This window comes from Opisthocomus hoazin, chromosome 2 (assembly GCF_030867145.1).
Source record: "Opisthocomus hoazin isolate bOpiHoa1 chromosome 2, bOpiHoa1.hap1, whole genome shotgun sequence".
Classification (NCBI taxonomy): Eukaryota; Metazoa; Chordata; class Aves; order Opisthocomiformes; family Opisthocomidae; genus Opisthocomus; species Opisthocomus hoazin.
The window spans coordinates 72,033,472-72,049,453 of NC_134415.1; the positions used below are offsets into that span (position 1 = coordinate 72,033,472).

Here is a 15,982-nt window from a genome sequence, read left to right on the forward strand (position 1 = left end):
GGATTCTCTTTTTACCCTGTGACTTTCTGTAAGTTCATAGTGGACAGGATTTTTTTTCTGTCTTGCATTTTGTTTGACATTATACATTTTTGCACTTTGATAAGAGATTGCAACTACTAACCTAAATATTGATTACTCTGTTTCTGCAGTAAATCTAACCACTGTGCAGTACCTTGAATAAACCTAAATACCAGTTTTAAGTCTCTGAAAAATAAATGCAGTTTTGTTTATTTGTGGTCTTATCTGCATCTGAGCCGAAATATAGACTGTTGACCAGTGTTTATATTCAGACTTTTTGTGGCCATAAATAAAACTGTACACTTTTAGAACCAGTTGTGCTAGAACTCAATTATCAAATGGTAAAAAGTCACTGTCAATGCAGTCATCTCAAAGAGACTTCTGACACAGGAACAGCAACGTATCTTAGAAACAGACACGTATCACAAAAGGCTGCTCATTCATACTGTGTCTATACTTAAGTGAATTTAATGACGACATCTTGATGAGGGCAAAGCACTGTCAATCAACCTAAGACATGCAGGCAAAACCACTAATATTGCTAGTAATTAAATTTATTACAAAGGTAAGTCTCTCAAGACAGAAATTGGATCTAAATTCTTTACAGAATACAGCACGTCAAGATGTAATCCAAAATTAGCTTAACTAGCACAGTAAGCAGTGTAGAACCCACAACCTTTGTAGCATTAATAATACCAGAAACATTTCAAATCTGTGAACAGGTATTTCAGCAAAACTGAAGACAGAAGATTTCTTCTTGTTTTGCAGAAAGTGGAAGTAGTGAGAAGGTAAAACCATACTTGTGAGTAAAACCAATGACACGCTTGTTTCAACATTAAACTTCAAACAGGAAGTTGCTCTTCAGGCAGATGCACAGTTAAGGTGAAATATGCAGAATGCTAATTACCACAGGCTATGAGTAACTTCTTGGGTTTTCTACACTGTAGCAAAGTTTTGAAGAAGATTAGATCTAGTCTAGAAATGCCAAACTTCTTAACAGCAAACAGTTAAAATAAATGATGCCATCTTAAAATTCCCTACTTTATTTTCAGATTTATAACCGATTCAAAATATTCAAGAAAGGAAACATAGCTGCAACAATTGTGCTTGTTTATGCATTAGCTACAGAATGCTATCCTTTAACAAATATTTTTATTCAAGGAACAGCACCTACGCTCTTCCCAAAGCTGGTGATTTAATTAACCTGGAAACTTCTGTAGCTATTTCTAATAAGTGCTGAATTTCTCTGGTTGGACAGTAAACCTACCACAGCTAAATGTTAAGTTTTTTGACCCACCAAGTAAAGAAAAGCAAAACGACTCATTGGTCTCAGAGCACAAGCACCACAGAATCTTTAAGTGGCTTATGGACTGAATAAAGCAACACGAAAACCAAAATTGTTTATGTCTGCACTCACCCAAAATTGATACTGAAATCAATGAAGATACATGTAGATGTTCATAAAATATATAAATAATCTAACAAACAATATGACTGAAAATAGCTGAGAAACTGCAGCTAGGAACCAAACTGAGCAGCAGCACCATTGGTAGCTCAAATTGGTATAGAGAGAATCAGTGTTTACTTGTAAAACTATGATGTTACTTTACTAGACTTGTCTAGAAGTAAAATTTGTATTGATATGCAAAATTCTGCCCTTAGAGGCATCTATAATTCAAATCATACATGCTGAGTTCACAGCACATAAAATGCTGTTTCACTATGATCTTTATTATTTTAAATATATTTATTACTTGTACTTAAGTTTATCCAACATGAACGTATGTGGCATTAACATCTATGCCCGAATATACACAATAACCCATAAAAACAAACTGCAAATAAATAGTGCTCTTGACAGCTAAATTATAGAAATAGGGAGCAATGGAAATTTTGGGAAATGTTTAATAGTGCATTTTACAGCTCTACTCATTGTTTATGTTGCCTTTCAGTGTCTTTCAGAAAATGTATCTTCATCGGTAATGGTACTCATAGCAACAGGCAAAGCTTGAAAAAAGTAGCGTGTCCCTTTTCTTATGGAGGTTCAGGAGTTGAAAATCATAATAAAAACATTAAAAATTGAAAAAAGGTAAGTACAGACGGGAAGAAAGAAACATTTCTGAAGTTCTGAAATGGAGATCTGTGACAAGGAGATTTACAGACTGATTTTTATGTAGGTTCTTGTTCAGAAAGCAAAAATAAAAAGTCACATTTGGAATATGACTGAAGAAAATCATCTCTGTCTTCTCTCAAAATTGGAAATGGTGATTTGTAAATGAACAGGATACTATAGCTCTGTGTGATTCTCGACATGCCTTTTCTGAAGCATAACCTCAAAGTGACAATGAAGCTCACAAAAAAAGAGAATCAGTCTCACTCCCTAGAAAAAACTCTTGGAAAAAGAGACAAGGATGGACTCCAGGTACTGGCAGGTCATCCTGTGCAGAGATATAACATAACTATGACTAAAGGCGGCTTCACTTGAATGAGTGAGGTTGCATAATCTTAATCAGTTGGCCGAAAAAAGAACTGGGTTTCACTGAACATACTGGTAAGCACTATTATTCAGACTTCATTTAATTTAGAACAGACAGCTTCATTTTAGCTACATGAAGTACAATGCCATTTTAAATAAATAGGTAGAGATTAGTGACTGAATCAAGGTGAAGAGAACAGAGGAAGACATAGACAGAAGTTCAGAAGGAGCTGGAATAGAAAGAATAGCAGCAGCAGAGCTGTTGTCATGCGACTGTACTCCAGAACAAGATCTGAAACTGCAGTCTGTTGCAAGGAAAGGCAGCAGAGCAGAGGAATGTGATACCTGGATAGGTAGTTTGGACTAGAGGCAATGCTTCCTCTTCTTTTCTAATGCTTATCTCATCGTGGTATATGCTGTTAACTAAAATATATTAATCTCTTTCCGGAAGGAATGCAACTACGGGTCCCAGCCACCATCCTAACAGCTACGGAGTCTGACAAAAGAGTTATAACCAAGACAGCTTGAGGCATGAACAGGCTTTTCCCTTGGTGAGAGATACTGTCCAAAGACTGTTTTATTGTTCTTTTCTCTTAAAGAACTATTCCGCACTGTTAAGTAGCTGTGATCCCAATCTTTGTACCTAGATTTCACAGAGAGTTTGGGGCATCTCTATGTTTGCAGAATGCAGTGGATAAAGCACTGGCTTGTAACTTGAGAAAAGTGGATTCACATGTTGATCTGTCACAGTCTTTCCTCTGGTACTAAGAAAATGTCTCAGTCTTTTAGTATTTCAGCTCCCGTTTGGTAAAGCACAGGGGTCAGTACAGTGTGACACAAGGACAGGAACATTAAAAGCTCTGAGGTGGACAGCTACTCCATGAATGCATGCTATAAACACGTACAAGATAAAAAGATAGAGCTATAACCTCTTAGACAAGCAAATGTCAGTAGTAATTGATATACGCCAGCTAGTAAAAATACTAAATAAACAAAGTGGAAGTCCATAGTAATAAGTACAGGAGCAACTGTGGGAAATACAAGGAAATCTGATTATGCTAGATAAATAGAGGTATTTGGCACAGAACTACAGAGGTCATCTCAGAGCAGTGGAAACATTACCTTATCCTTCCTTGATTTTTAATTATCTCTAGCTGGCCAGAGCTATTGGGTGTTTGAGAGAATTATAATGCTTTCAACTGCAGTTTAGGTAGCAGTAGCAAAATCCATGGATTTTCTCTCTAATCTCTTCTTCTGGGTATCTGTTAAAGACATCATCAGCTAAGTTGTTAATTCTCCACGCTTTTCATACTATTCCAACTACAAAGTGCCAATTAGACATTATTTTAACAGAAAGGGTTGCTTGTTCTTAAAAAAACCAAACACGCACATACACACACAGAAAAATATGTAGATTAAAACCCACTCGTCATTACATTGACAAACCAGAGGATCTATTCTAAAGAAAGAGACAATGAAATGTAGAGGAACTTCATGTTTGGCACTTTTCCAGGGATTCTGTTAGTGAGCTCTCTAGTTTGAATAAAAAGAAAATACCATATTCATTATATGTTATTAGCAGTACTACACAGGACTGTACTCCTCAGTGAAGAATCTTTGGAAAACCATCTTCCTTTTCTGTGGAATAGATGAAGGGAGACATTTTGAATGGCTACTTTTTAAATGTGAATATGGTTCATTGAAAGGGGATTAGGAAATGCTAGGAAAGCATTAGGAAATGATGAATTCTACACCACTCAAGCCTGCTATGAAAATAATAATTAAGGATTTTAATTAAAAAAATCAGACAGCTTCATGCACTGAACAGGTTCTGCATAAAATTTCCTGGAAATCAATGCTGTACTTCATTATATGATGCAAATTATAACCTTTCATCTTTTAATACACAACATATATATTACTTTAAAAAAACAGTATTAGCTAAGTATATTTAAAAGGATTTTTTATAATGGAAAACTTAAAAAACACTCTGAAAATTAATGAAAATCCATCTCAAACTAAAAGAAAATAAAACTCCAAGCAGAATGTTGTTGAAGTAAACTCTGTCTTGACATCTTGTCCAGGGTATATTTTACCATATTTTCTAAAAACATCCAAAAATAATTTTCAAGACTCAATGGATCTAAGAACCTAGTAAATTTCATGTTCAAATCAGAGAGAAAAAGTTATTGTGTTTTCAGAATGTTTACTTTAAAAAACCTCTTGGAGTATGAAAGCTTCTCATTCAATTATCTACAGTAAAACTCCAGATGACTGGTACAATTTTTCTCTTTAGAACTCTTTTTTCTGAGTGTAGGGGTCTTCTGAAAAAGTAATGTTCTATACAAAATGCAGATGAATTGGATCCTTAGGATCTCTTAACTGGGGTGTCCTGGGTTTGGCCAGGACAGGGTTAATTTTCACCAGAATCCAGGAAGGGGCACAGCCGGGCGGGCTGACCCCACCTGGCCAAACAGAGCAGGGTATTCCATAACATGTGCCGTCATGCTGGGTTCCGGTGGGAGGGAGTGGGGCGGCGGGAACTCACTCGCGGCTCGGGAGCGCGCAGCAGCGGCAGTTCGGGAGAGAGGCTCTGTTGTGCGGTCTGTTTTGTTTTGTGTATTCCCCTTATCTGTGTCGTTGTTGTTCCTGTTTCCCTCTGTTTGCTGTTCTGTTAAACTGCCCTTATCCCGACCCACCGTTTTCTGCCTGTTTCTTTCCATTCTCCTCCGCATCCCGGCGGGGGGAGGGGCGGCCACGTGGCGCTTTTGTTGTCGGCCGCAGCCAAACCAGAACATGGGGTCATTTCATTTTTATGTCTTGACTAGTACTCTGATAAACAGGTTTGGTTTTTTTCCCATTGTGCTTCCCTACAGCTGGCAGACTAACTGTCTGGGTACTCTTAATCTTGAAAGAATACTTTACATTTTCTTAAGAAGAAGTTGGGTCAGGTTTTCTGAATACAGAAGAAATTTCCTTTTTATAATTTACTTTAGATTAATCATTTTGTACCTCAATGCCTCACACCCAAATATGTTCCAGTGAAGAGAACAGATGAAAGCAGTAAAACTTTACTCAGACTATCTCTATGAAAAAAAATAATTAATCTGTGTGATCTTTATTCTAAAGAGTATGAAAACTTTAAAGCCAAGAGCCAAAAAAGGCAGAAAATGCTATAGAAATTTACTGTAGGCTACCTTCTTTCCTCTACTTCCGTACAGTCAAGACAGATGCACTCTGTATAATGCTACACTGTAAGTGATTCTCCGATGTATTTTCCCAAGGCTTGGCTGAATCTGAAGGGCTGGAGAATTTGAGATCTGCTGAGATCTCTTGAAAGTTATTAAAGTATTTCTGAAAGGAGAAGTCAAAATCAAAAGCCCATTGTAACTGAAGCCTAGACTAGCTTTCTGGACTGACTATCAGGTGAAAAAACAGACTGTTTAAAGTGATATTTAATGCTCCATCAATAAACTAATCAATAAGCATAAAGAAAAAAATGACTTTTTGACCATTAGAATACTTCAGCTTTTCTTTGTTCAAGTTCTATATGTGCACAAGGCATTAGACTCAAAATCTGTATTAGTTGAACCCCTACAGCTGTGACACTGACCGGCTTAGCAATTCACCAGCTTCTACTCCCTTCATATACCCAGCCCTACCATAAAGTAGGCTAGATTCAGTTTCAAAAGTAAACTGCTGAGCCTGTCCTTTTAAATATAAATAAAAGCACATTTAAATCCACAACATCCTGAAATCTAACCTTTTAACACAACAGCAGCAAAAGCACTCTATTAAACAGCATACCTCCCTACGAATTGAAATCCCTTTCAGCAAAGGTTGTTAAAAATCCAAAGGGCAGTCTTCTACTTACATCCCTACTGATTTTTCACAGCATCTGCCAGAAGTGAGCAAAACACTCCAACAAAATAGCAGTTAGCAAAGTTCACAAAGGTCATTCTTATGGAGGTGGCGTCCAGTAGTGAAAGGACAGACTATAAAAAGAATCCCAGACTGTACTCTTCTGTGACATCCTAATTTTTACCAGTAACCATTTATAAGAATTTTTAAGAGAAAAAATTGTAATAATATTTTGTTGCTCCAGGTATTTCTGAACAGAGAGATATTTCAGAAAACACTGATGAAATCCGAAAGATAATCACTGAAAAGGTGACCAGGACAAAGGATTTTTTAGGAAGGTGAGCTTTGACAAACAGCAAGCATCCCTCAAGCAAACTATTCAGTATAAATTCTATAGTAAAGAGAATATTAGTGATGTTGAATACTTCTCACGGAAAGCACTAAGGAGAAATCACGTCGCTATTCATGGCACGGAAAGCATTTCATGAAAGTGCCCCTATGCAGTAATTACTATACCATAAAATAGCAGTGCTTCATTTAGCATTGATTTACCTGGCATAATGAAAAAGAAACCATGAATGAAACTTGGGGTTAATTCAGGGTCGAGGTGGATTCTCCAAGCACTGTAATAGTCTTAAATCATGTTATGATTTGGAGCTTTACTAGAGTGTCCCAAAAATGGTTCTGCAATACTCATTTTGAAGGTGTACTAGTGCTCTTTTAAGTTTTCTACTTTTATTCTGTACTTTTTTGTTTGTTCTTATACTCTTGGTCACACGCTTTGCTCTTCAAAGCTTTTTATTCTGTGCAATCCCATGCTGTATTATAAATTTCGCAATTTTATTTTTTAATTTACTTCATCAGACACAAACTTTCACAGAGATGTTTATTTTAGTTGACCATGTCTACTAAATAGCCATATGAGTGTGATGTTTCTCCTTTGCTTTGTCTCCTTTTTAATTTGGGAATCTCTGGGGATCCTAAACTGTGATGAAGAATTTATTCCCTATTTTTCATCAAGACAAGGATTAATAATAAATGTTTGTTTGTTTCTTGATATTTCCTGAGGCCCAGTGACCACTAATATTTTAGTCACTATTATTTGATGATTCAGATATAATTATTTTTTAACAAAGTCATTTAATTTAATTTTAACTGAAGGCAATCTTTCTATCTGACTAAGTTTTAATCAACAGCCCCAAGAATAAAATCAGTAAGTACTGAGGAACTATTTTGTTAAAGTTTGGCCTGACTGAGCATTGTGTTCTGTTCAGGTGTAGACAGAGGATTCCATGATGAGCACTTTGTGGGATGCTATAATATCCTTGATTCTGTATCATTTGTATTTTCTGAATCTTTTTGATCTTTCTAACTGAAAATGTAATGGTAGTATGCTTATATTGATACTACTGTGACTGGAAACTACTGGATGAGTACCTCCACTTATTCCTTTCCCAAGTGTAAAAACTTCTTTATACACATACACTTCCCAAATCAAATAGCTATTCTGTTCTCCCTGTTTAAGGCATACACTCACTATATAGTGCATAATTTCTGGAATTAGACTATTTGGGGAAATCACTATTCTGTAAACATTCTCTTTTATTGCTTATCATTGAGACACATCTATTTCATGTTCTGTTTTAACTTTTCCAGTAGGTATATACATATTTGGATTACCTCTGACTTTTTAGCCATTACTTACGATTTTACTGACACAGATTTTTCTGCTAGGATGGAAATACAACCACTGTGGTCACACACTTCCTGGTTTTGATCTGGCCTATAAGTACTAAACACAAATCAACTTGCATCATGATATTTTCAACCTGGCTGAAACTGATAAATCCTAGAAATTTTACACTGAGAACAGCATGGATAATGAAAAATGTTTCCTACAAGTACCATTTCAAATTTTAAGTGGATTTAATTCAGTCTTGCTCAGCTTGTTTTTTGGTTCACATTCAGCAAAGATTTTAGGAAATACAGTGACAGAATATCCTAAAAAAAAATAATCATTGTGTTGTTGGCATTTGTGAAATTTGCAGAAAATAAATTCTGTTTTATGAAACCCATTTGTGCCAGAAATGCGAGTTTAAGAGGCTGGTCTTCTTCGAAAGATAAGTAGATATAATATCTACTTATTTATATAGCTATTTTGTTGCTTAATTTACAATTAAAATTACCAGAAATCTATGTTGAGTATTAGCAATATTATATTCAGTAACTGAATACATTGAAGGAGCATAGATATAAACTACAGAATAAACATTCACATTCATTATTCTCCATAGCAAGCTACTGAATCAATGAACAAACTGAGGAATATCATTATGTGTGCTTGAACGACATGTTAGCAAACAAAACATCTTGCCAATGGCACATTTTGAAACAGAATCAGTATCCTGATTCACAGTCTCCTGTGACAGCCAACAGACAAAGCTGCTACTAAAATGCTCAAGGTCTTTATTTACTTAGTTGTACTAACAGTATTCTTGGGCATTAGCTCAAAATGAATATGCAGAAGATTATTGCTTATGTCCCCAAATTATCATTTGCTCTGAAAACTTTTGTAGAGCAAAGAAGTAATTTGTGTGACTATGTGCCTCCTTCTGGAAATAAACGTCTACACTTTAGTTGCAACACAGTAAATCATCACATAATTACAGTTAAGGAGAAGCACTGAATGATTGGTATCAGAAGGGAGACAAAAGTACTTCCTGAGAAAACCCTTTATAGAAAGCTACTCAGGTAGCAGTCTGACTTCACAGACTTCAAGAACTTTGTGCCTTGCAGGCTGACCAGAATGTGTAATGACCATTCCATTTCATTTTCTCCATCTCCTCTTTATTACATGGGTTTATATATATTTTTTTTTTCCAACAGCTATAAAGAAAGCAGAAGTAAAATATAACTTTGTAATCACTCCTCTACTGTGCTTGAGTACACACACTTCTTTATTTTAAATAAAAGAAGTATTTGGAAAATAAATCTGATTAGGTGAATAAAGTAAATTAATCTCAGAACTCAGTTATTAAAAAATGTTAAGCATAAGAATACTGTTCTTTTACTATAAATAATTGTTTCATCAGGAAAGAGAACTGAAAACTGGTTCTCTTACAAGATTTAGCAAAATGGTCTCCTGAAATGTTTTCTCACCGAGAATTCTGGCCAAATCGTTAACTATACGAAGCCTGCCTTTAAAATTCAAAAAAGTGGCTCAGAGACCATGGCTCTAGAACTGAAGATTCCCGTCTGTTTTTGGCTTTACAGTTTTCTATGACATAGTTAATGTTGTTTGATAATGCCCTGATGTATACATCTTACAAATGTACTGCTGCATGCTGTTATGTACTACTTTAGATATTTAAAAAACATGGAAGATACTAAATTGCAATATACAACTGAAATACTCAGGGCTACTTGTCATATAAGGCATTAAGTAGATCCCACTAGGGGTGTTGAATCCATTGACAATGTCTAGTCTTTAAAAAGATGTAGATTAACTCAGTTATACTCTCTGGGGCCTAATGGTTTGGCAGACTGATGGTGCTGCAAGAAGCTCAGACATAAGGTAATTGCCTCTTTCTCTTTTTTAATATATATCAGCAGTTACGCGTTAAGTAATGTACCAGTAATAATCCAGCCTTTTCTCTCAGACTTAATGTGACCAGGTATTATCCTGTATGAGATTCTTTTTGCTCTTAGATGTTGCAAATTTACTTTGTGTCAAACAGAGATCCTTGTTCCCTTCTGTTAGTGTATTGTGGTCTGTACGAGTCCCTGTTACGTTCGCTACTATTAGAAGGTAATACCATTATGTTTAAGAGGAGGAAATACTAGAACAGAATAAATTAATCCCTGGGAAAATGTTAGTAATGTTGTTGTCCACTGCACAATTTTGATTCACACATAGCCAATGTCCACTTGAACTGTGCAATGAATAGGATATTATGAGAAAAAAATTTGTATAATCTCCTACTATCACAGCTTTGAAACAAGGTAATTCCTTCTGGATTAAAACTTTTCTTTCTTATTGGTATTGAATCTTCATTTTCTGCTCAAGGCAAGAGAATTTATTCTTCCATGCAAAAGCTTTTTCACTTTGTTATCACCGTTGTTTTGTCTATAAGACTGTTCAGTAAAACCTACAGATCTGTAGAAAAATTCTCTCTTTGTTGGAACTAATTCTGGAAGTAACTATAACAGGTCTAGAAGCTGCAAATAAGCAGTGGAAATTACAGTGGAATTTATCTTCCAGACATGATTTTCCTCAAATTCTTGTATTCTGTAACTCACTTTGAAGTTTTTCTCTATCTGCTTCTGTCACTGTCAAGCTCCACTAGATAGTCCTTCCCATGGCAGTGAAGAAACAAAGTACTTAGTTTTACAGTGCTACCTCTGTAACACTGGAGAACCATAAAGTGGGCTTCACCTGTCAGGTGGATTCCTCTGTTTCGAGAAGAGAATGACATTCAGTACAATGAAAAAGAACTTTTTGTCCTTCTTATATATTCGGAGAATGCTTTCTAGAAATGTAAAGAGAACAGTAGAATGAGATTGCCAAGGTTTTCCATAATGCAGGAAACAGAAAACACCAGTTCATTCAGTGGCATTTCCTTACTCTCTTTGTTTCACAGAATTACAGAATAATTTGGTCGGAAGGGACCTTTAAAGTTCATCTAGTCCAACCTCCCTGCCATGTGCAGGGATATCTTTCACTAGATCATGTTTATCAAAGACCCATCCAACCAGACCTTGACTACTTCCAAGGATGGGGGATCCACAGCATTTCTGGCCAACCTGTTCCAGTGCCTCACCGTTCTCATGGTAAAAATTTTCTTCTTTATGTTCAGTCTAAACCTAGCTTCTTTCAGTTTAAACCTATTGCCCTTTGTCCTGCCACTACAGTCTCTGGTAATTAGTTTTTCTCCATCTTTTTTGTAAGTCCTTTTTATATATTGAAAGGCTGTAATAAGGTCTCACTGGAGCCTTCACTTCTCCAGGCCAAACAGCCCCAACTCTCTCAGCCTTTCTTTATAACAGAGGTGTTCCAGCCCTCTGACTGTTTTTGTGGCCCTCCTCTGGACCTGCTCCAAGAAGTCCGTGTCTTTCCTATACTGTGGGCCCCAGAGCTGGACACAGGACTCCAAGTGTGGTCTCAGGAGAGTAGAGAGGGAGAATCACCACCCCTGACCTGCTGGTCGCACTTCTTTTTATGCAGCCCAGAATACGATCGGCTTTTTGAACTGCAAGTGCACATTGCCAGCTCACATCTGCCAGTACCCTCAAGTCCTTCTCAGCAGGGCTACTCTCAATCCAACCCTCAGTCTGTATTGATACCGGCAGTTGCCGCGACCCAGGAGAAGGACGTTGCACTTGGCCTTATTGAACCTCGTACAGTCTACATGGGTCCACTCCTCGAGGCTGCCAAGGTCCCTTTGGATGATGTCCCTTCATTCCAGCGAATCAACTGCACCTCTCAGCTTGGTGTCATCTGCAAACTTGCTGAGGGTGCAGTTAATCCCACTGTCAATGTTGTTGATAAAGATATTAAATACTATTGGTTTCCGTGCAGACCCTTGAGAGACTTATCACTGGTTTCTACTTGGACACTGAGCCATCCACTCTTCGGATGAGGCCATCCAGCCACTTCCTTATCCATCTAACAGTCCATCTGTCAAAACCAAATCTCTCCAATTTAGTGGTCAGAATACTGTGGGGGGCCATATCAAAGGCCTTACAGAAGTATAGATAGTTTACATCCATAACTCTTTCCTTGTCTACAGATGCAGTTACTTCATTGTAGAAGCTCACTAGATTAGTCAGGTGTCTAATAATCCACAGCAGAGTGAGGAACATGTGCTGAGCATATCAGCACAGCTAGAATCCCTCTGCAGAAGGAACGGGGAGAAACTGAGCCTCTAGGCAGAACCCCGCCCAGGTGAAGAGCATTGCTTCTTTCCAGAACACTTAATAATTTGCATAGGTATTACCTCTCAGGCATTTGCATTGATGGAACCTATGATAGCACTGCTAAAACCCACATCTACCTCTCAGTCATTATGCTGTCCAACCTTCATTCCTACTGAAATCATTATTCTGTTTCAGCATAGTGCTGTTAAGCAGTCCTTCTATCATTATTGTTTTCACCAAAAAATGGTTTAATTATTATCTTTTGAAATTACATCTTTGAACAGACACTCCCACCCTCAGAACAGATGTTTCACTGCCTGCATCAATGGCTCATTTATTGGTTAATGGTTTAGGTTTACAAGCAGAAATGAATATGCTCTTGCTGAACCTACATTAAGATTAACCCCTCTCATGATAACAAACTTCCATTTCCTGTCCTCTTCGTCCACCACAACTCCTGCATCCCACGTAATCTGAATTATTTTCCAAGGCCTGAAACCACACAACCACCTATTCCCCTCACCCACTTCTAAACCTCACTGTGACTCTTGAGAGTTCTAGGACACACTTCCACTTGTGGTGTCCCATCTGTCTAAAACTTATTTCCTCTTCTCCCTAAGCCACTGAATCATTTCTTTAAATCTCACCTTAAAACCTCCCTGCTCTCTTTAACCAATGATTCACAACCTCTGGAAAACATTTTAGTGATATCCTTTATGAAGCATGCACAGGAAAAAAGAAATTTATTGTAGTCTTGTTGAAGCAAGCTATACTTGAGGTACTACTGTGACTGTGGATTAAGGGTCCTATAGCATCCACTCAAGATAGATTGACCCTTGCAGAATCTATTGAAGTCTGAATTTTTACATCCACTCACTTGAACACCTCATAGCTACACACTTGCAGGCTTATAGGCTGTTGTCTTTCTTCTTGCCTTTGAACTCGTAACTTTACTCCTGATGTCAGATGACACCACTGAGTTTTGCCCAGCTTCCCCAAGGTGCCTATTCTGAGCCCAGTAGAACCGAAGAAAAGGATGCAATTCTCTAATCTCTCCCTCCAGTGACCAGTACCCTGTCCCCCATCCTGACTTTAGATGCTCTCGAAAGAGATCACTAGTAGAAATGAAAAAATCATAACACTCCTCTGTTGATCCAACTAAATGAAGGATGAAAGTTTCGTCATTGTTTCCTTATCTAAGCAGTCTGTGGTAGACGGCAGATTCAGGTGTCTATTATAAAATCTTAGCAAGACAATTTGGTCTTAGATTGGTTCTACTGAATTCAATGAAAGGATACAGGGAGGCAAACTCACAAAGCCAGATGGGCTACACTGTGAGAGCGAGCTCTGAGAAAATATGTGTGAAAATTAGTAGGCCAGTGTCACACAAACAGTATCATCCAGAAACTCCTGTGAATGGTACCTATTTATAAGGCTGGTATTCCTCCCCATTCACAATGCACTCATCATTGTAGCAGGTAATTTACTGTATTCCTATTCAAAAGGCCATTTAAATCTAGATTTTTTGTTTAGCTCAGCTAAGCATTTTATGCTCATGCTAGTTTTTATGCATTGGAATACTCTTAGGATGGAACTTTTTATACTCTTTATTTAACTGACTCTTAATTGAATTTCCTTTTTTCATTTTCAAGCCTTCTGTACTGGTCAAAGCATTAGAAATGGAAGAAGAGAACTCCAGTTCACATTCACGCAACTCCCAAAGTTGTGACTTGAAGGAAACACTCTAAATATTTAAAGCTTGCAGTATATTGTTCAATATTTATAATATATTTTTTGGAATATATTTAACTGTGTGCATGTATAAAGACATTATACATGTGGACTCACATTTTCTGCATATAAGAAATCACAGAGACAGAAACACAGACAGAAATGTTAATGTACTAGTTAGCATCACACTACAGCACTATGGATGGTAGCACAGGGGTACAAGCAAAACCTGTCTCCTGAGTGATTACTGGTACATGAGGGAACAGTATGAGAGGAAACAGACTTCGCAGCAGCAGGTACAGATTCACTGGATTTATTTTCATTTGACATGAAAATACAATTTTGTATGGGCAAATTTTTTCAACTGCTGTCTATCTCAGAGAAGTATACAAGCTTTAACTGAATTAGCAGTCAATTTTGATAGAAATATTGTTATGCAAATCTATTCTAACAAAAGGTGTTCTGAACGATGGCTTTCAGATTTGTTATTCTGTCTTTATAGACCTACAAATGGAGAAAAAAACAAACCCAATGTATGAAATGAGGATTTCATTAATACTGTATTGTACCAGAGAGCACAGTAATACTGAGTCCATGTATGAGGGATAGCTGAATAAGGAAAAGAAATGGATTAAAAATATAAAGGTCCAAATCCTTACTTTTATTCTTTTATTCATCAACCCTACATTTCTTACCGTGTTGTCATACTTCATTTTCAACTTGGACCAGAATTCCTAGGAGGGATATACATAACAGATGGGCACTCCAGCAACGACGGTTAATAACAATAATGTGTAACTGTTATAAATCATGGATCTGTTGGGGAGGTCCAGTGTATCTAAGTTATAGCTAGCGTTTATTCTTGCTGTGAATCCCTGTAATTCTGAGGATGCTGTAATTCTTTAAACTTTCATTTCTTGAAAGTTCATATTGTTATACATTTTGTGATCATATTGACTTTCAACTTTTGTAGGTTGTTACCACTTAATTTTTGCAGGTGTCTAGGTGTCTCAAAAGCATAAGTTAATGTAAAATATTACAGAAGAAAGTTAAACCAGGATATGTCTTTGATTTACAAAAATAGTTTGGAATGCCTTTTTTTTCCACATGCATATCAGAATAAATAAATAAAATTAAATACTCACTCCTGTTATGTAACGAGGTCTATACTGGATGGTTCCAAATAAGCCAAGTATGACTATAATAATGTGTATAAAATTTGCCAGGATAGGTGCCCACTGATAACCAAGGAAATCAAATATCTGCCTCTCGAGCACGGAAACCTACGATTAAAAAGCAAAAGCATAAATAGATTAGAACAGACCAGAAAACATCCATTAGGGCATTTCCCCTTCCCATACCCAAGATAATTGCCCAGAGTTAAAAAAATACTTTGGTCAGCAGTAAAATGAAATGAGTTTGCAATGTTTCACCTCCTTTTAATGAAAGCTGCATTTCTCACTGACAGTTTACTGAGTTATATTCACTTAGCTAAAATATTCATGTGGGCAATTCTACTCAGATTCTACACTGTTCACTAGGATGCTATATTTGCAGGAGGAGAAACATAAATCATATGTTATATACACCAGCAAATGCTATAATGTTCTAGGATATCAACACTGAAAGTAAGTGGCAGGCTTATGACATCTGCTATGCTGCTTCGCTTCCATTCACAACCACCATTTTTCAGCCTAATTCTGTCTCTTTACTTCCACTATTTCCCTACCTTTTGATTTTTTCTCTTGCCTCTATCCCCAGCTATCCCATTAGCAGGCTTTTACCTGTAACTAAATGCATGCAACTTTTTGACCTAGTTCTACAGGCAACTTTAGTTTCCTCCTCCCAGTGTCTCAAATATCAGCTGAAATATAAGCTGTTTACCCAAGACTCTAGATACTTCATTTTAAAAAGTGAATTAAGCAACAGTCTTGGGCTATTGATGGCTGTTTTCAAGCAATATCACTCCAAGCAGATAGA

At 36.9% G+C, this 15,982-nt stretch overlaps 1 protein-coding gene across 1 annotated transcript in view; it reads right to left on the reverse strand.

Annotated features, from left to right (window-relative positions):
• NKAIN2 (sodium/potassium transporting ATPase interacting 2) overlaps positions 1-15,982 on the reverse strand; it is a 589,780-nt gene that overhangs the window by 314,366 nt on the left and 259,432 nt on the right. Inside the window, exon 2 of the mRNA XM_075414118.1 lies at positions 15,148-15,285. Coding sequence (XP_075270233.1) covers positions 15,148-15,285 — 138 coding nt within the window. The remainder of the gene's footprint in view (positions 1-15,147; positions 15,286-15,982) is intronic.